General features: G+C 47.7%; 2 protein-coding genes across 6 annotated transcripts in view; both read right to left on the bottom strand.

Annotated features, from left to right (window-relative positions):
- Positions 1-924: 924 nt before the first annotated feature.
- Positions 925-20,898, bottom strand: part of CEND1 (cell cycle exit and neuronal differentiation 1) — a 27,823-nt gene continuing 7,849 nt past the window's right edge. For 3 of the 4 annotated variants that reach the window (XM_027696441.1, XM_027696442.1, XM_027696443.1), the window contains exon 2: positions 13,941-19,219. In XM_027696441.1, the coding sequence (XP_027552242.1) occupies positions 18,653-19,045 (393 nt within the window). In that variant the 5' untranslated portion in view covers positions 19,046-19,219 and the 3' untranslated portion in view covers positions 13,941-18,652. Of the gene's footprint in view, positions 937-13,940; positions 19,220-20,898 lie in introns of those variants that run through there. The other variant, XR_003536357.1, reaches the window with a different exon arrangement.
- Positions 1,818-8,495, bottom strand: GATD1 (glutamine amidotransferase like class 1 domain containing 1). Of its 2 annotated transcripts, none has more exons than XM_027696423.1 (8): positions 8,381-8,495; positions 7,448-7,524; positions 7,097-7,202; positions 6,465-6,572; positions 5,648-5,742; positions 4,418-4,511; positions 3,610-3,721; positions 1,818-3,094 (listed from the first exon to the last, which is right to left on the bottom strand). In XM_027696423.1, exons 1-8 carry the CDS (start codon positions 8,493-8,495, stop codon positions 3,085-3,087), a joined length of 717 nt encoding a protein of 238 aa, XP_027552224.1. In that variant the 3' UTR covers positions 1,818-3,084. The 2 variants fall into 2 exon arrangements, with proteins under 2 accessions (XP_027552224.1, XP_027552226.1); XM_027696425.1 differs by having other exon boundaries at positions 1,818-3,091.

The following is a 20,898-nucleotide window of genomic DNA, read 5'->3' as shown; positions in this document are numbered from 1 at the left end:
GAACAAAGGGACAGCCAGCTGCAATCAGACATGGATATCTGGGGCTGCATTCCCAGCCCTGCCCTGGGAATAGTGCCAGTCTGCCAGAGGGAGATGAAGCCACCTCAGGGGACTCACCCAGCCCCTCTGTCCTTGCAGGTGTCAGAGGTGGGAAGCAGGCCAGGCAGAAAGCAGGCTGTCCAAAGGGAGCTGACCTTTTCCCTGTCCAAGTCAAGCCAGCATTAAAAGCTTTACCCACGTGCATGGAATCTGTCACCTCAAAGCTGGGTCTCAAATTAAACATGGGGCTCAAATTAAACTCAAGTGTTCTCAAAGCTGCCCAAGAGACAACAAAATACTGCAGTGAAAGGGGAAAAAGAGGCAGGACAAGGTCCCTCAATAACAGTTTAACCTTACTCCACTTACCCACAGCCACCTCAGGAGCTGAGGGGGCAGGAGATGAACAAGTTATGCTTCAAGTGTCACAGGGTCCCTTACCTGCTGCGGTGGCAGCTGCTGTTCCCCTCCCAGCACTGGGGTTTCCTCTTCCCTGCAGCACAGGGGGATGTTGGGAGGTGCCTCATTTCCGGGGCTAAGCCACAAAATCTACATCCTTCCTGAAATAGGGCAGAAACCCAACAACCACATGAACCTTCAGCCTCTACAGCTCTTCAGTCAGTCACACAAAGAACCTTTCCTCCCTAACTCTTCCTCAGCTTCACCTCTCTTCAGATGAAGAGATCTCCCACAGAATCCTGTCTGAGCCCAGCTTACAAACTCCATCAGGGGTTTCCCAGATGCCCATAGCTCCTCAGATTAAGAAATCAGATGTCTGTCATCTCCCAGAAAGATTTCCTCTTTCACAGTCACAAGGACAAGCTTAGACTTAGAAATGAGGAGCAAATAAAATGTGTGTTTGTGGAGAAATCCCAAAGAATCACTACACACCCTGTAAAGCTTGATTTAAAAATGCCCTTACCTTTTGTTAGACACACCCAGAGCCAGTAATACTTGCCAAAGACTCAACCTTTCCAACCTTTCGAGACAGGAAGTCTCCCTTCATGACAATTTTTTTCCAGTCCCTGGCTAGAATTAGTCATTCTGTACAAGAACTTGAAGCTACCATCACTAATGGCTTCAAGTGGTGTCAGGGGAGTTTTAGGTTGGATAATGGGGAAAATTTCTTCATGGACAGGGCTGTCAAGCATTGGAACAGGCTGCCCATGGCAGTGGTGGAGTCACCATCCCTGCAAGTGTTCCAAAAAACGTGTGGATGTGGCATTTGAGGACACAGTTTAGTGGTGAACACAGTGGTAGTGCTGCTCTGATACTTGGGACTTGATGATCTTCAAGGTCTTTTCCAACCTTAATTCCAAGACTCTATGATGCCAGTGGCTCCCAATTCATCAGCAGGATTCCTAAAGGTGACACAATCCAGCCCAGCATCCAGATCCACCTCAGAAGCTGCTGGCACACAGCTGCACGCACCACTCAATTCTCCCTCAGTTTTCCAGGAGCAACTCCATCACTGAGGAGATAAAAATGGCTGTGTGACGGGAAAGAGTGAAAACACACACAGAAACTCCTCTCTGTCTGCTCTCATGTGGGAGGAACAAGGAAGCACCACAAAATCTCCAGGCACTGTACTTTGTCCATCAGTTTACCACCCAAGAGAGGCACAAAGAACAATTCCAACAGGTCCCAGATGCCAAAAAATAAGGAAAAAAATAGCACAGTAGTGAACTGATCAAAGCCTGCAGTGGTCTGAATGCTGTTTGCTCACCTGGCAGCTCATCCATGACAGAACCTCACGCAAGGAATGAAAACAGGACACGGGGTAGACACCAATATTCTATTTTTACAGGCAAGCAGTGAAAGGTGCAATGGATTTTGGGAAAATCCCATGGAAACAGTCCTAAGGGAGATACAGACTTGTGGCCACTCAGACTCCCACTTCACACCCAAGTTGTGGCTTTCCAGATGTAAAGTGTGCCCTGAAGGTGTCAGCATCAAATCCCTAAGACTTGTCAGGAATGAAGACTTATCAAAGCCATTCGATAATTTCTATCAAAGCCCAATTTTCATTTCAAAATTAAATTCTAGAGCTGGGCTCTAGAATGTAACAGTAGAAGACCCAGCAAATCCCACAGCAGTTTGTCTTTTAAAAATCACACCAAATTCTTGAGACAGAGCTAAACAATTGGGTTTCTACAGAAGAGACAAAGTTACTTTGACTTGATGACTTGTTATAGTCAATATTACCCCAGTAAGAAAACAAAAATGTAACCCCAAAGGTCCTTCCCTTCAGAGCACTGTAGAAATGTTGCCCACTATTCCAAGAGGGAAGGGAAAATCAATTACCCAAAAGTTAGTTTATCTACTTTCCAATATATTTTGTATGTTTGAGCCTGAAACAGTGAAAAAACAAACAAACATTCTCAGTCTGGTTATTCCTTTCCACGCTCAGCTTCAAGCCACATGTGCAGCTCAGAAGGATGGAGAAGGCCAGATTCCAGCCTGCAGCTGGTTCCTCAGATGTGATCCACATTATCTGCCCACATTTTTACTCCCTTTTGTCCATGAAATTCCAGCAAGAGGCAGCAGGAACGTACTTCCAGAGAGGAATATTTTAAAGAGAACAAAATTCACAACATAGAGCAGCACAAAGGAGAACAAATAACCAGTTGTAAGATCATGTAAAAAAATCCGCTGAGCAAAACTTTTTAAACACAATTCCAAGGACGTGAACAGGCAAGGAAGAAAACAAGGGCACACTGTGCATCAGTGTAATGCCAACCCAGAACAAGGCCTCCAGCTTCAGCCACTTGTATTCACAGCACCAAGTGGGGGATGGGTTTCAAGAAGACAGTTCCTCCCCCCCTGCAGACCGAGGGTCTAGAGAAGCACTGAGCAAATGTAGCAGCAAAAATGTAAGGGGGGGTCACAGTTGCTTCATCCATTTGGTACAGACAGAACCTGACACGGCCACTCCACTGTCACAGTCACTTCCCAGTCCATAACAGGGAGTTACAGGGATGTTTTATCCAAGAAAATCCTCAGCCTGCTGGCTCTTCATCCGTCCTATTTGCAAAGAGACCTGCTCCTTCATTTCCTGCCGAAGGAAACACACCCAAGACATGACATGACCCATTAGTCCACAGCCAGCCCAGGACTTGTAACACACATTCCCCTCAGCAAGAGAAGATTTTTGGGGTTATCTGCATGTGCTCTTCTGTCTGACAAGGTGACAGTCAAACAGCCAAGCCACTTCCAAAGGAATTAAGTCCATTCATTCCCAGAATCTTCAATCAGAACTGACTCGATGCTAACCTGCCAAAGCTCAAGAAACAAGAGATGTTTCTCCTAACAAAAATATTTAGTGAAGCCTAATTAATATTTTATTTTACCAGTTTGACTATAGCTATGCATTTCCCCACACATTTTAATCTTTTTTAAAATAATCAAGTGCTTTCTACCACAGACACAACTGCCTGAAGAGCTTGATCAAGAGTGATGCTCACTTCATTAGTTAACCAAGGGCAAAAGCCTCTGTGTAGGGACAATATTCCTGAAACTAAAAGATGCTCAGACCCCTGGCTGTTCCCAGTTCTTATCCCCATCTTGCCTCACCTGACATTGCAGAGAATCAGGAGGTTCTGGACAGCAGGGAGGGTGGAATTCTCGTTCTGCCCCGTCACCAGGTGCCTGTCCAGCACGACATGAACAGCGTCAGGGCTGCTGGCTGGAGCCAGGAGAGAGCACAGCAGGGAGAGTCAGTGCACAGAGCACAGGGGCAGAACACACACAACAGGGAACTGCTCTGACCTGACACATCTGCTGGGTGCTGATCCCTAACCCCACACAGGGACAGTCTCAAGCCCCTGATCCTGAAACGATTTCCCCAGAAAAACCTTTTCTGAAAGGTCAGGACCAGCCCCTTGATTTGATGAGCACCAGGTGGGTAAGGCACATATAATCAAGAGATTTTCATTACAAAAACCTCAAAGTATGTATTTTAAAGTTGCAATTCTTATGCAAGACACCAGTTGTAATCACCATGCTACAAAAATTAAATACTGATTTTCTGGCCAATTTTAACACCCCAATGTGTTCAGATCTACCAGCAACTGCTCAGTACCCCAACTAGAATTTTTAAGTTACCTCATTCCAGACAGAATCATAGAATCCCAGCCTGGTTTGGGTTCGAAGGGACCTTAAAGCTCATTCAGTCCTATCCCCTTGCAGGGACACCTTCCACCAGGCTGCTCAAAGCCCCATCCAACCCGGCCTTGAAAACTCACTAGTAAATTAGGGAATGGGAATGCCAGATGAGATATCCTGGCAGAGTCCCACTCAGCTGGGTACAACTGGCACACAAACACCCATTTGCAAAAGGGAGACCCAAAGTGTGAAGTCCTGGACACCAGGAGTGACATACCACTGAATGTAGCTCCAGAATCCTTCACAAAATCCTCCACAATAATGGACAAACTGGCAAAGTTTGGCTCCCTCACCAGTTCATAGACAGAGGGCTGAAAAAAAGATCAAAAGGAGGTTTATCTGTTTTTTTACAGAAAAAAAGCCAAGCAAAACCCACACATTTCCCTGCAGCTCATATTCCTGTTCCCTCTATGATTCTCCCAACCAAATGACCACGTGCAGCTTCGATGGATTTCCTGCAGGAAGCAAACTGAAAACTTTCTTTATCTCACTTAAAAACAAACACCAAACAATTTCTGCACATGTAATTAACTTCAGGGAAGTGCAGACCTGTGTGGCTGTGGGACACAAACATTTGGACACAGATGCTGTGCCACTTGTAGTGCCCAAATAACAGTAATCCACCTCAGAATGAGTATGGGAAACAAATAAAGAGAGAAAAATTTAAGAGCACTCAGTTCAGCTTTTACATGGACAGGAGGAAATGTCATTTTATGGTTTCCATATCAACTACAGTTAGGCCACGTCACCTTTTAAAACATTTAATCATGGATTGTTACAATCCATGCACAATCCATAAGTGAAATAGAAGCACATAAGGACATTGATAGCATCTGAGTCCCCAAAAATCTTGATTTCTTAACTTTTCATGTAAATTTTCAACCCTAAAAGCTGTACTATAGAGATTTGCATCACCTTGGCACACCTGCCATACAGATGGTCTATGAAGTAAGAGATATGGCTGCACATAAAATAAAATACCAGCAGTAACTGGCTACTTTAATTACAAGCCAATTTGTACAAACAGCCTTTTTCCTGCAGTTTCCTCCATCTTTTTTCCTATGACTTCTTCTACCTTTTAAAGTGAAACAGCACCCTGAGAAATAACTTACCCTAGAATTCATAGAACATAAAAAAAATTCTTAGAAGTCCTCAAAGAGTCCTCAACTATGAATCCAAAGAGCTGCAGTGGGAATTTCCAGCATTTTACTGCTCAGTTTGAAGTTTACTGCACAGTCAGAGGGAAAACAATCCACATGCCAGTTAAGTGGGATAATCTCCCCATGCACTGTGTTGGGCCTCTTGTCAAAGACAACTCTCCACATCTGGGATAAACTCAGTGCAGCAAAATGATGATTTTTATTCTTTGGGAATTTCAGGTTAAGACCAAACCCACCAGAAATCGCAGCAAGGAAAGTCCCCAAAGAGCAAGTCAGGCTCAACTTACCCCTGTCAGGCTGTACCCCTGAAAAACCCAGGATTTGTCCTCATTGGTGGCACAACACAAAGCTGCCACTCCGTGTCCAACAGCACAGATGGGCTCTAGGGGAAGAGATTAAAGCTATTTGTGAGCATCTTCAAACAGTCAAAACACAGAAGAGTGTGAGGACATTGCCCTCCTGCAAGAGAATTACACTGCACTCTTAACACTCTCTTAGGCTGTAAGGACTTTCCTGCACGCTGCAATAACAATTACTATCTATAATAAGATTTATTATAATTATTATTATAACAATAAGAGGAAGAATAGGAACTGCCCCAGTCTTGCAAGAAGTTAACAGCTCGTAACTCCAAGTCCAGAGACAGCAGCAAAGAGGGAACACAGATGCTCAGATATGAAGCACACCCAAAGTCTTGATTAACTCCAGCCTTAATGATGATCCTGGGACATTCCATACTTGGCTCTGAACCTTGAATCCCGATGATTTTGACAGAGCCATTTCTGTATCACCGTAAGGCAGAGAATTCTCTTCTGAGACAAGCTTGGAAAAGCTACTGGCATTGCTTTAAGATATTTTAAGACCCCCTTTTTCCTCCAAGAGTCCCCCTTTCAGACACTTTGGGAGACTTTTAAGGTTTCCTTTCCTTTTCTAAGACCCTTTTAAGATACTTGTTCCCCCCCCTTTTAAGACACTGGTTTTCCTTCCCAGCCCTGAATGCTCTTTAACTACACAAACACTGAAGGCATTAGAAGGCAAGAGTCCTGCAGGAACAGCACAGAACCACTATTTTATTTACCAAAACAACCAAGGACGTTCACCTACTGCTCTCAGTGCTGAAGTGCTGCAGTATCTTGGCCAGGTACCCACTGTTGGCAAGGTCAGTCATAGCCCCAGGGCAGTTTGGGATCAGCAAGGCGTGGTACCGAGCCCCTGGTCAGGAGGAAAGAGTAAGCTCATCGTAACACAGGTTACAAACAAAAAAGCCTGTCCATAAATACACTGCAGGTTTGAAAAAAATAGGACAAACCCACACACAGAGGTTAAAAGTGAACTAAAGAAATTAACAGAGCTATGTGGGGTAAAGAAAAAGGTCCCTGTTAGGGCAAGGAACATATTTTTAATGAGCTGCGCTTACCCAGGCAACACTTACAACAGTTCTGCCTTGCTAGCTTCCACTTCAGCAAAATATTTATTTTTAACCAATAACAATGTAGTGTGTGTACATATACAAGAGACAGAGATGATATGTACTGTATATATTAAGAGAATCACCAAGCCAAGATAAATAAGAAAACAACAAGGCAGTTGCCAGGACTTCCTCTTAAATAAAAAATAAACAAACAACTGCAGTTGCCATGGTCTTCTCTTAGAACACAAGTTTCATGCCTTTCCTGTGTCGTTCTTCCCTGAAAACCTGGCCCTAAGCAGCACCTGTTCCCTGGTGAAGCTCTCACCATCAATGGACTCCAGCTTGGCGGGGTTGGCGTAGGATTTCATACGGAAGTCCTGGATCCAGCGCATGTTGCCCTCGTTCACATCCACAAAATCAATTGACTTCCCCTGGGGACAACACAGTTCACATGGTCAGGATCCCTGCACAGACACCCACCACACTTCCTGAAGGACAGCCATGTGGGACTTTGGGATGCTGCAGCTCTCAAAAACCTCAAGTTTTCCATTTTTCCCCATTTAATTCATTCTAATAGTCCTCCCTCCTGCCAAACTTTGAGTGCAATTCTCTCATGTCAATCAAGATATCAACTGGCTCCAGATTGAAATCACAGTATTTGCCCATTTTTACTTACCCCAGGAGTTGCAACTTGCAGGTTAAAAGCAGAGCTGGCCAGAGTAAAGCAGTGAAGGAAGGACTGGGCTGAGACACCTGGAAAACAGATTCCGACACCTTAAGGAAACAACAGTGATAGTTTAATCCCAGCCACACTAGCTCAGTTCATCTAGCAAAGCACACCTTGCTCATTTCAAAAGCTTTAAATTTTAGAGGGTTTTTTTTAATGATTTATGATTCTATAAGATGTAATAAGTGTACAACCTTCATTACAGGTGAGCTATGTATTGAGGAACAGAATCAGAGAATCCAGGAATGGTTTAGCTTGGAAGGAACCTTAAAGATCAAGAAATCCCACCCCCTGCCATGGGCAGGGACACCTTCCACTAGCCCAGGTTGCTCCAAGCCTTGCCTAACCTGGCGTTGGACACCCTCGAGGATGGGGCAGCCACAGCTTCTCTGGGCAACATGTGCCGGGGCCTCCCCACCCTCACAGGAAGAATTTCTTCCCAATATCCCCATTTAACCCTGCCCTCCTTCAGCTGAAAGCCACTAAAGCCACACGCAGAGGGGCAAACCAGCACGGCTGCACCAGGAGGCAGCACCTGCAGCGCAGGTGTCCGTGTGCGGGGAACAAGCACAGCCGCGCACGGCGGCAGCAGCAGCGGTCGCAGCGTGTGGGCACCGCCGTGCGGGGAGGGCACAGCTGCGACCGCCGGGCTCGGCCGCGGGCACCGGCACTCACACACAGCTGGCAGGCCACACAGCCAAGGCAGCCATGAGGCGCACACACGGATGACAAGCCCCGCCAGCGGTGCAAACACACGCGGGAGCTCACTGCCCGAACACGGCGGGTACAGGGGACACCGCGCCGACGAGGGTGGGGGCGCAGAGCTCCCGCGGCCGGAGCGAACCTAAGGGTTCCTCCCCCCCTTCCCCGAGAGCGTCTCACCCGCGGCAGCGGCGCTGGCGACGATGAGGCAGGAGGGCTTGGCGAGCCGGTCCGACATGGTGCGGGGCGCGGCGGGGCCCGGCCGCGGGGAGGGAGGCGGCGGGCACCGCCTCATGCGGCCGCGCGTGCGCAGCTCTGAGGGGCGGGGCGCAAAAAGGGCGGGAAGCGCTGAGGGGGCGGGGCGCAAAAAGGGCGGGAAGCGCTGAGGGGTGGGAGGAAAAGCGGGAAGCGCTGGGGGGCCGTGGCCTCCAGGGTGCCTTTTAAACCCCCGCAATGATCATGGGAATCACGTGGTGCCGCGTCGCTCCTGAAACTGCTCGTAGTTGTTTTATGACTTTTCCCTCGTTAGGTTGATATCGGCACCCGGTGGGTCTGAAATTCAAGGGTAACTGTAGACACCACCCCGCCCCCGGAAGGGGGATGTGGGTGATGCCGTGGTGTGGGTTAGAAATGGGAAAAGCAACTTAATGTCAAAATGTTGGCTCATTTTTGACGTCCCACTGCAGTGCTGGGTTCTGCCCTTCCTCGTCACCGCACAACATCCCTCCTCAGCCAATTAACACCAGAAGCCTCCCAGAAACCCCAAGCCAACAGAGTGTGGTTTATTCTGCGACTGACACGAGATAAGGAGGAACAAAAGTCCTTTGACAAGCCAAAGCTGGTTTTAAGTCACTGTTTTCAGCTGTTATTGGCTTACACTATTTTTTAAGTTATTTACATCTCTCAGGTTTTGCTCCCTCTCCCCCTGAGGATGAATAACCTCAGGGATGTTGTGGAGGGACAGATGTACATCCTGCTCTTTCATAGCCCTGAAAAAGTCACAACTGACCATGTTCTGTGGGATGGCAGGAGATACACATGGATCTGTCAGAGTGGTTTGCTGAAAATAATAATGGGGAAAAACATGAAGAACTGTGTCGTTTCTGTGATTTTGTGATATTCTGGAGCCACTGGAATGAGCACCAGAACCACAAACTAAATCAAGTCACCCAAACTTCCCTGAAGCTGTCCTTTCTATGCCTCATCTCTGCTCCAGATTGCCCCCTTTCCATACATTCTTAGCCATTATTCTTCAATAAAAATGTTCCTTTATTGTAGGTGTCATTCCTTTCTGCAGGGAAAAGTCTTTTTGTAAACCTCGTTCAGTTTCTGGATTTGCATTTTTCATCGCTGTGTTAATTTAATAAGTTCATCCCTTGCTGGTTGCTGGTGTATTACAGGCACAAAACCATTGCAAAATGACAGATATAAAATAAAGAGTGTAAAATTCTGCTGTTATTTTTATTTGTTTATTTGAAAGGGCTTAATTTCTAGCCTGGTTTCCTAAAGGAAATGTAGCTCATGCCATCTTGTCCATCTCCTTTTCTCTCCAAAGCGTGCTCTGAATCCATAGGCTGGTTAACTGTGGAGATATCTGGATATTCCTCTATCTTTGCTCCAGGTTAGATACCAGAAAATTATTTTTAACAAACAAACAAACAATAACAAAACCCAACCAAACAAAAACAAACAAAAACCAACCAAAACCAAACCCAAAGCAATTCCACTATTCAGTTTAGCTGTTGTGTGGGGGACTTGGGGACTTAGTGCCACTCTAGCAGCCTAAGCCTTTATGGCATCACATTTATGCTCCTTATTCCCTGCTTGTGAATCCAGTGCTTTTGAAATAAATACAAAACCCAGTGCTATCTCAACCCCTGCTCCATCAGCTCTTCCTATCTTCCCTAGACTGCACAAAATACAAAGTGTTAGAGGACTTGACAGTGATTAAGGAGCATGAGAGTGCCCAGGGAGATTAAAGTGTACAGTGATATCTTAATACTCCATCTCCCACTGCTCAGCAGGAGCCAATGCCTTGGGTTTGCCGGAGAAACGTTTTGCAAAAGGTCTTCTGCTAAAATTTCCTTCTCTTTTTAAATATGTGGAGCGAAGGAAGGAGATGGGACACAGAACATGTGGATGGGAGATAGGGCCCCCACCCATTCCAGCCTCTCAGCTTCATCATTCCCACTCAGAAAACAGGAATTTATTTGCTCTCCTGTTCTTATGACTATTAAGGCAACCTAAAACTTTAGTCTTCAGCTGTATTTCTGCAGCAAAAACCTCAGCTAATTATGCTTTTGCAACTGAAAGCTGCCCCTTTTTCCTAATCCCATGGAATTTACAGGATTTTTCTTCCCAGTTCTTGACAAATTAATTTCCAAAAGCCTGCAGACTTCTGCAGGGACCCTGTTGGGAGCTGGGGTAATGTGACATCAACTCTTTGCAGTGACACGTGCTGCCAAAATCCTCCTGCCCTACGACAGCTTGGAGGGAATTGATCACTCAGGTGCTCAGGAGATTGTTATTGTTTATTTTTAAGGAAAGGTGTTCTCAGGTCATCCTAGAAATAAAACCAAGGAAATCAGCCTAATTGGGCAGGGAAGAAGTCAGAGAAAGAACTGGAGACCAGCCGGTGGGACAGGGAATCCCTGGGATCAGAAAGGTTTCCTCAGTGGCTCTGGGTAAATGTTTAATCCTATTTAGTTCCAATGTGGGAATAACAATAACCATCCTCTGCCTGCTTTCCTTGCGCAGGCTGGAGTTTATTTGGGGCAGGAACTGCCTTTTCTCACAGTTCTCAGTGGGACCACTAATCCTAGAAAATATTGAGCTTCCAGGAAACATGGACATAGAATCCCGGAATGGTTTGGGTTGGAAGGGACCTTAAAGATCATCCAGTGCCACCCCCTGCTATGGGCAGGGACACCTTCCACTAGCCCAGGTTGCTCCAAGCCCTGTCCAACCTGGCCTTGGACACTTCCAGGGATGGGGCAGCCGCAGATTCTCTGGACAACTTTCCGTGAGTGAGGAGGGAGAGGGAGCGCAGGCATTTTCACTGGCACCCCCACGTACACAAAGATGCTCACAGGAGGAATTATACAATATCTCTATGTGTGTGTATATATATCTATATATAGTTTATTTCTCACAATCCTGGTAAGAGTTACAGGTGTATTTGGGAATCATTTACAGTTTCACAGCATATGGAGTGACCATACAGCTTGTGATGTGAGTAACATACAGTGTGTAGAGAGCACACGTTTCCGACCCATCCACCCACCACTCACACAATGGGTTTCCAAAGCTAATACTAGATTCAGCTACGGAGAAAGCCTGGAAAATGTTAGGGTACAGCGTTGGGTGTCACACAACACTGTCAGTCACAATGGGACAAGCTAAACTACTTTAAATTTTCAATCTAGTATTTCTAGTCTACCTGCATTATTGCATTTATACGCTTTTTTTGTTTTTAAAGTCAAAGTAAATAGAATACTATATGGGAAAGGAAAAATTCTTGACTATTTTAGGATTTGAGCTGCAGCCCATACAAAGTGTCCATAGAAGCATAGACAAGATTATAAATTCAACAAGGTATAAATTAGCTGGATAGCTTTGTGTGTAGGTAGGTGTCCATTTCCCTCCAGGAAATGTGTCCAGCAGCATATTGTTTCCGAGAGCAAAAAAAAAACAACCCAAACCTGTATGTTGAACACAGGTAAATACGTGTAAGTGACAAGCAGGTCTGTTTGCACAGGGAAGAAACCAAGGTGTCACTCGGAAAGTTCCTATCATTTGGAAAACACGTTCAGGAGCTGACTCAAACCCCACCAAAGTCCTCAGAAGGATGCCTGAGGCTTCCAAAGGAGCAGCAGGCATTTCCCTGCTCCCAGCATTTGAGCCTTCAATCTGACTTCCAAGGGCTTTGGATCAGTCCCTGGAGAAGTAGCAGATTCCAAACAAAGCAAAAGCAAAGGAAAAAATCCCCTGTAATCTGACCTTCAAGTTCCCTTCCTACAGTTTTTCTGCACAAATTTATAGGCAACCTGCACCTACCACCGGAAGAGAGTTGGTTTCCTGGGGAGCTGAAACTGCAACTTTTAAAGGCTTCAATTGAAATGGTCCTGGGGAAAGGCACCAGGCTGCTCAAAACTTAGTAAAGCCAAATTATTCCCCTGTTGGTTTGTTTATTTGTTGTTTTTTAACATGACAAGATTGTGTGGCACCCTTGTTCTCATCAGTTTGCCCCAAAAACTTGGCTGCTTGAAGCTGTTGAGGCAAAACCAGGGATATGATGCAGGACTTAACTGTTGCAAAGGTGATTAAAGATTCCTCTTGTCCTGGTGGGAACTGCATCATCACGCAGACAGCAATAACCTGTAAATTCATGCTCGGGGTGCTGCACTGGGGCTGAGAACTGGAAAAATAATGGAATTGCTTGTCATTTTCAAACTGGGAGCAACCGGAAGAGAAACAGGAACAACAGGTTCCAAAGCTCATGTAACCCAAGTTATGTTTTTCAGTACTGCTGTCCAAAGGAGCAAGCAGAGTTCTATCACAAGCTAGATCCAAAGTCATTTGGAAATCCAATGGCTCTGATCTCTCACGGGACTTTGGGGCTTTGGGCATGAGCTTATTACGGTGAATTGAATGAACTGTGAATTGTCAAGGCCCAGCGGTCCCGCAGTGCTGTGTCACACAGTAACACCCGAGCAGCCCATCCAAATGGGAAAATCCTTGTAGCTTCTGTGTCCTCAACTCTGGCACACCACCTGATCCTTCCAGGCCAGCAGAAATGCAGGTCCTTGGCTTCGGAATCTCTCCTCCCCACGTGTTTTTGGTGCTCCGGAGGACTGAAGGAGCACTGGCTTCAGCCGAGGGCAGCGTTATGTTCACGCTGTGTCAGCACCTCCCGAGCAGCCCCAACACCTCACACCTCACTGACACCTTAGGACAAGGAAGGGACCTTCCTGTGGGTTTGTCATCCAGTACAAATCCTGTGGCAGACTGAGACCCTCATAGATCAGGGCACACGGAAGCTTCGTACGTTCCCTGCTGTGCCACAAAGTCTGGGGGCCGAGCACTGCCTGTTTGTTTTGGGGACCACCCAAAATGGGCCTCATCATGAAAATGCATCTTGCCCACCCCTGTGGATATCTCCCGGCTTCGTGGTGAAGGGAATGAGACCACAGCAAGATGCTACACAGCTCAGGAAGGGAATCGGCATCCCTGCTCCATCAGGAAGGCATGGACTAAGAGGATGGAAGTGCGAGCAGGTTGGATTTTCAGCCCTTGTCATAGCAAAGCACGCGAAAAGAGAACGCAGCCCCTCGAAGTGTCCTGGCAATTCCCCTTAATCACACAAAGCTGGTTGTAGAAAACTTCAGGTATTTCTCTAACCCGTTAACATTGCACAGAACCAGCAGGAAAAATTCATCTGGAAAAGGCAATTAGCAGAGGTTAATTTGCACGGTGTCAGAGCTGGTCGGTTTTGCTTTTTGCCAAGAAAAAAAAGAAATGAATAGGTTATAAAAGTTAACATGTCCTTACCAAAACTGTTAAGATAATTAAATAGTGCTTTTTTTCTCTCCACTTCTCTGCTCTGTTCTTTGCACACTCTCAGAGTCTTCGCTGACTTGAAGCTTTCCAAGGAGCTGATTGAAATTCCAGGAATTTCACCTTTCAAATCCATTTTTTCATTGCCTTCCTTTTTTGGTTCGTTTCTCAAAGCATCATTTTTCTCTCCAGTCTTCAACACTGTTATTTTCAACCAATTCTAAGAATAGCTAAAAGGCTGCTGAATTCCAAACCCCAGTAGCATTTCCAGGAAAAGCAGGGAATGTTTTAAGGCAGAAATCATCTCTCACTAACTCCAGGGGTTTGGGTTGCACTGTTGTTGTTTATGCACAAATCCTGATGTTAGTATAATCAGGGCTGTGAGCATGGCTGCCTCAGAGAAGACTTTCCTCACGCTCAGCTGAAGGGCTAAGGAATGTTTGTGTCAATTTTTTTTTAAAAAAGTGTGACTGATAAGATTTTATGATGACCTGCAATCAATATCCCTGGTGCCAACAAGACCTCAAAGGCCAGAGCATGGTGAAAACAACGGAAAAACTCCCCTTGTTTTCAGTATTCTATGGATCATCCCCTAAACTTTAATCCAGCAGAGACAAAAACCCATGTTTAATTTATAACCCAACTCGAGGGAACTAAGAAGTGCTTCAGGGCAAGTGCCTGTTCAGTGCTTTGAGTGAGCCCTGGGTGAACAGCACCTGCAGGAACGTGTTCTTACCCTCCCAAAAATGCTGCTGCGTTATCCTTTGGCTGCCACATTTGTTTGCATCCCACTGCAGCACTGTTGGGAATAACAGGATTTATCCACAGGGTATTAAATCAATAGGAAGAGGAAGCAGAAACGTAATCCATCTCATCTCTCCTAAAATAGAAGCAGCGAAAACCTTCTGCCGAGTTGTCCAAGGGAGCGCAATGACATCTTTGCATTCGACTAAAACTTAGGGTTCCTTAAAAACAGACTGAGATCGGGGTGCAGTCATTGAATCAATAGTTTTAGTGGTAAGCTAAAAGGTCTGAAACCAATTTTGCAAATTTATGATTTATCAACTTGACCGAAAAGAGTAAACTAGCAATCTAGATCTCTCCAAACCCCAAGCACAGAATCTGATTAGTTGTAAGCGTTAATAATTCACTCTCCCCACGGAGATGGCACTGGAAGGACTTCATACCACAAACACCACACAAAAAAAGAACGTCAAGCAAATAACGGCGTGTGCTCAGTACGAGAAAAGACAACTATTTATTTAGCACAGCGAGTTCAGTCAGTTCAGCCTCCTGCTTTGACAAATTCGGGGCTGGGAGAGGGGAATTCGCCCTCTCAGCCTAGTTCTCGCTGGACGTTTTTGGCTCAAAAGGAAAGCACTGCACAGCCTGGCACATTAAGGCAGGACGGGATGTGTTTGCAAGTCAGGACTGAGGTGCATTGTGGCATCTACACTGGATCTACCCGACTCAACACTAGACCCACACTTCAAAAAGCGCTACAGCACAGTCCAGTATAGTCTAAAAGTGCCTTGTTTTAAAGCAAATAGCCCACACGACTATCCAGGGAGGGGAACAGGGATCTGGAGCTTCTAGGACAGCGGGCACATCGGACATTCAGCAGTTCACTAGCCAGACGTTCTTTGCACTGAGGAGAAACCAGGACTGAAAAGGAATTCAGGCGCTGCGTGACATGGTGGGAATGGCACAGAAAAGACATCACAGACACTTTGTGTGAATGCAGGGAATGAAGGAAGGGGCATTTCCAGCTTGGCTTCTCTCCCCCTCCCCAGACTGCAGTAATACAACACATATGTATGTACACACACATGGGCAGGATATTCTCGAAGGCAGGGTGGTGTATTCACACACACACACACACACACACACACACACAGAGACAGGTGTTTCCAAACTGAACTGCCAAAGAGGTGGTTATCTGGACAGCAGACTCTTAAGTGATCACAGGACGTGGAAAATCCTTTGGGAACAGGACATACCATGTTCAAAAATCCCTTACAAACAGGCAATACGACGTTTGTTGTGCAGGGAGGGTTCAAATGAGTGACAAACCCAGATGAGGAGCTGCAGCCCCATCAGCACCTCTGTGGTGTGTTTCTGGATGAAATTAGTGGCCTTGCATCCAAGTGCTCTAAGGGCAGGCAGGGTTTGGAGGTGGAGAAATGTTTAAGGCCCATGGCTGGCTGAGAACTGTTTTTTCCCCTCTTCTGTTGGCAAAGGTTAAGTCAAGGAAATAAAAACACTTTAGAAAGTAAAATTGGAGACTCAAATGAAGCAGGTGTTTCATTTTCCTCCCCCTGATCTACCTGTGCTGGTCAGGGCAGAACAGACAGATGCTGTGTCTAATGTCACACACTGCTGAAAATAATCCTAGGCCAGGGCTGAGAGGGAGGGAAAGGACAGGAAAGGCAGAAATATCTCTTGAAAACAGAAGTCACTGTCTGAAAATCACCACCCTGCTTGGCAAAATGTGACTCCGAGCAGGAGGGACTATGGTGTGGAATGGGGTCTCTCCCCAGGGTGGAAAAGGATGTGCCTGGGGCACTTTCAGGATCTGGGCACATCCCGTTCTCTGTGTCCTCTGCCAAAGCTGTGCTGCAGTCACTGCAAGGGAGCTGAGCAGGGGCTGCTTCTGAGCTTCGTTCTCTCCCATCTCTGCTTTCCAAACACCTTTCCTGTTCCTTTGCTATCATTTGTCCTCTCCTCTCCCCCCCAGCTCAGAAATAACCTCTGGACATCTGCAACAGGACGAGGGGAAATAAGATCTCTAGAGAAAAGTGGTGGTTAGAGAAGCACCCCACCACGGACCCTTCTGCTTTAAACCATTCCCCTGGCTGGAAGTGACACCCTGCCACCAGGAGATACATCCACAGTGCATGCCTAGAGTGCTTTAGGCTACCAGCATTTCGCCTGGAGCTGTAGCCCTCCTTCCCAAAGCCCCTGTGAACCCAACATGCCCACCCCTGTCTCTGTACTGGTACAGGTGGAGGCAGGCACCAACCTTCAGCTGCATCTTGGTCATCAGAACACAGCATCTGATATTCCCAGAGGCCATGCACCTTTGGGAATATTTTATGAGCCTTGGGAAAAAGAGAGTGACAAAGCTCACCATAGGAAAGGTCAGGCTGCATCACCAGACCTTTGGTTTGGGGAAGACGTGCGCTCAGCAGATCAAATTTGGAGGTAAATAAGACAGACATGAGCCAAGAGAAGAATTTCCAGATCAGGTTACGCACTCCCACCATGCTATTCAGTGACTCTACCAGAGGCAGACACTGCACGGGCAGCACCCGAGGAACATGCACCTTTCTCTGGCCCTGCACCCCCTGTGTTCATACATCCAGCTCAGTTAAAGGTGCCCAACAGGTTCTGGAACTGAACTCACTCCTCTTTGCCACAGCCTCTTACTGACCATCCCCCTAAACCCTGCCCAGGGGCTGCGGCTGCTGCCAAGCTCCAGATGCCACGGCTCTGACCCCATCTAATCTCTGACTCACTTAAAAGCACAATGTAAGGTCTTTTTATAAGACTCTGTTTTGCAGCAGCCAAGAGAAGCCTAATGGACACCATTGGTGTTAGAAGAGCAGCAACCAAAGCACTTAACACCCTCTCTTCTCCCCTTCACAGGGTCTGGCTTTAGAGCCAAGATACTCACCCATGAAACCAGGCTGATCCCTAGGGCTGGGAATTTGTTTCCATTTCCAAAGTGTGGACAAGTCACAAATCCCTGCTACTATGACAGGAGGGAGGTAAGAAATCCCCCCAGGGCAGACTTGCCCTTGAACAGGGTTCCCCTGCTATAAAGCAGGTCAGTGTTACTCTCATGGGCTCTCAGGTCCTCTCTGCCCCTAAAACCAACTCATGTTGGTTTTTCCTGTCTTCCCATCTAATGAGAGACTACACCCTTCAGAGGGGAAAAATACTGGTGAAAGGCCTGATCTAAAGCCCAAAAAAATGAACACAAACAGTCCATCTGACCTCGAAGGAGCTTGGGCAGAGGCCACAGCACCCTGCAGCCTAACTTTAGAAAATACTAGATCCAAAACAAAGTCTCTCTATCCCAAACGCTGCCCATACGACCCTGGGGAGCCCTGGGATCCTAAAGGCTGCCTGCCAACGTGCAAGGAACAGAGCAGGTGGCAGCTGCTACCAGCCTGGGGTCAGCAGGGGACTTAGCACGGCCCCTCTGGGACTCGAGGGGACACCCCAGGCTCAGGCTCAGCCTTCGACTGCAGCTTTTCCTCCGGGGCACTTCCCAGTTGGGTGATTAGAGGTGGTTTGATGAGCAGCAGGTACACGAGACACCTATTAGAGATCACACACTGCTGTTTGGTCAGGGAGCTGCCTTCTACCTGCCCTTGCCCCAGGAGTGCTGGGCAAACACCACCCAACACACCGCGGCAAGCGAACTGGGCCCTGGCTCTCCCCTTCCGTCTTCTTTACCACAACCCAACTTCAAACCAAACCAAACAGAAACCAAAACACAAAGTGGGGACTCCAGATGGGACGTAGAACACTTTGGACTTGAAAACAGGGGACTGCAAGAGAGGTGGGGGTGTCTCCCAGGGAGAACAGCGAGGGAGGGGAGGGGACACCGTCATTTACACCGAGGAGAAGCTGTAACCTATACACAGTGGTATAAGCCAAGATATATTACATGAAAGAACACACTGAGTGCATGGAGTTACCCACACTGGGTCAAACTGGCACAGTTGTCTTGAACAAGACCCTTGAAGTTGCAGTTGGTGTTTGTTGTTGACCTATCTAGCTCGCTCTCTATATATATAGCTATGTATAGAATTTCTCTGCATGCATTTGTCTCAAAAGGAGCTGTACAGCTGGGCTGGGTTCCTCATCCCCACCCCGTCTCGGTCTTCATTTTTTCCGGGCTAGGAACGCCACTCCCACAATCACAGCCAGCGCAGCCACCGCCACCCCTCCGACGATGATCAAGGGCTTCATGTTGTCGAAGAAGCTGCCCGGTGACTCCTCGGAGCTGTTTCCCTTGTGGTCAGAGTCAGGGGACTGGCCGGTGGCCTCGTGCGCCTCCGTGCCGGCGGGGCTGGGTTTCAGGTTGCTGTGGTTGTTCGCGACGGCGGCGTCACCACCCGCCTTCTTGGCGGCGGTGGCAGGAGCGGGCTGCTCCTTGGGGACCTCCTTCTTGTCTGCATTCGTGGCAGGCCCAGGGTTGGGCTTTTCTGGCTTTCCGGAGCTGGCGGCCTTGGCGTCGGGTTTGTTTCCGCTTCGGACATTGCCTTTGGAATCCATCCTGTGAGTGCTCTGGGCAGCGACTGGATGCCACGCGCTCGGGGCTGTCCCAGCTCCTCTCCTTTGCCCGGCTGCTGGAGGAAGCAGAGGAGCCACCCGAGCTCAAGCCCTTGGAGCAGCTGTCTTGGGATGATTCTCACGCTGGCACTGTCCTACCTGGACATGATACGGCACCTGGAAGAGGAAGCAGAGCAATGAGAGCTGAGTGACAGGACAGAGCAAGCCAGTGCTGTTCTGCCTGGAGGCGGTGAGGGAGGACAGGAAGGAAAACTGGAAAACTGTTGGCTCTTTCTTTTGGAACTGTGAGCTGCATTCAAAGCATTTACTACAGACTGCATCTGCAACAACCACAGAACCATAGAATGGCCTGGGTTGGAAGGGACCTTCAAGCCCATCCAGTCCCACCCCCTGCCATGGGCAGGGACACCTTCCACTGGCCCAGGTTGCTCCAAGCCCCGTCCAACCTGGCCTTGGACACTTCCAGGGATGGAGCAGCCACAGCTTCTCTGGGCAACCTGTGCCAGGGCATCATCCCCCTTATAGGGAAGAATTTCTCCCTAGTACCAAACTAGAACATTAAACAAGTCGGACTGACTGTGATCTATGGCTGCCACAACCGGGCAAATCGAGACAAGTCCATCCTGGCTGTGTATGTGGTGCCAGCGATAAGAAATTCACATCCAACCAAACAGATCTTACTTTGCATTTGTTTACCCTTACCATTCCTGTGGGGTGAGGAGAGAGCACTTTGTTCCACGGGAAAGCGGATCGATAGCTCCTCCCTGCTCATGTCTCACCCTCCACGCTTCCTGTTGCAGCACTATCCCAAGTTCAGTTTGGGAAGTGGGCTTCAAAGGGTTGCAGAACCACCACAAAAACATCCTCCCCCCTCCAAACCTGGCAGGGCAGGGTGATCCAGAGCTGGAGCTCCCGTGGCTACACCCCCAGGCGATGGAGGAGAGCACACGGCGCTGGGCACTTTGGGCACTTTGCCATCAGGCTCTGGCAGCACCACATCGACTCCAAGCTGGGAAATAATGAGTAAGCAGAGGCAGCGGTGGGATCCGAGCCGCCGGCTTCACTGCCTCCCACTGACCTTCAGGGCTGCCAGGAGCCTGCTGGGAGCTTTCTGCCTGCTAAGGGAAATCGGAGCTTATTACCTGTCTGGACTGAGAGCTGAAGAGGCTCCTCAAAAACCTCAACAAAAAGAGATCCCTTTCAAAGCGGCTCAGAGTGTACATCTCTCCTCTAATGACAGGAAGGAGGTCCCAAGGTTGCAGCAATGGTCTGTGCTGCTGACTCTTCCGGAAAATCGGCTGACAAATGTGGTGGTTTCATGTCCATCTAGGCAGGAACGCTGTCCTGCAGGAAACCTGCTCACAAAAATGCCAGGTTTGGGTCTAGAGCAAAGCTGGGCATCACTTTATGGCTCAGTATGAGATGGAAACAGCCCCCTCTCCTGCTCTCCCTTGTAAGCCATTGCTCAGTGGCCACCAGCTGCTCCAGGTCAGCCACTGAGGGAACTGCTGCACCAAAATCACGGAATTCCATAGCTCTCATTGAATATCCTAAATTGGAGGGGACCCACAAGGATTTTCAAGTTCAGCACCTCACGCTGCACCAGGCCTGGTGACCATAAAAACCCCATAGCCTCATGGAGTGCAGCTGGACAGTACCTGCATTTCTGAGTTTGTGATATTAAACCATTTTGGAAAGCCCAGACTCCACCGCTCTCCCCTCACACATCGCTGAAGGTGTATCAGACACTTGGGCACCTTGTACCACACAAACACCATCCCAGATGCTCACCAAGCTTCAGACCTTCTCTGTGGCTTGAGACTTGAGAAGTAAAC

This window comes from Neopelma chrysocephalum, unplaced genomic scaffold (assembly GCF_003984885.1).
Source record: "Neopelma chrysocephalum unplaced genomic scaffold, ASM398488v2 Primary Assembly neopelma1_106b, whole genome shotgun sequence".
Lineage (NCBI taxonomy): Eukaryota > Metazoa > Chordata > Aves > Passeriformes > Pipridae > Neopelma > Neopelma chrysocephalum.
This window is presented reverse-complemented; position numbering and strand designations above follow the sequence as displayed.

Coding starts and splice junctions, on each gene's coding strand:
- GATD1 (XM_027696423.1), bottom strand. CDS start 8,495: ATGAGGCGGTGCCCGCCGCCTCCCTCCCCGCGGCCGGGCCCCGCCGCG. Junction 7,203..7,447: donor TGCAAGTTGCAACTCCTGGG/GTAAGTAAAAAT, acceptor TGTTGTCCCCAG/GGGAAGTCAATTGATTTTGT. Junction 3,722..4,417: donor TTCTGGAGCTACATTCAGTG/GTATGTCACTCC, acceptor TCCTGGCTCCAG/CCAGCAGCCCTGACGCTGTT.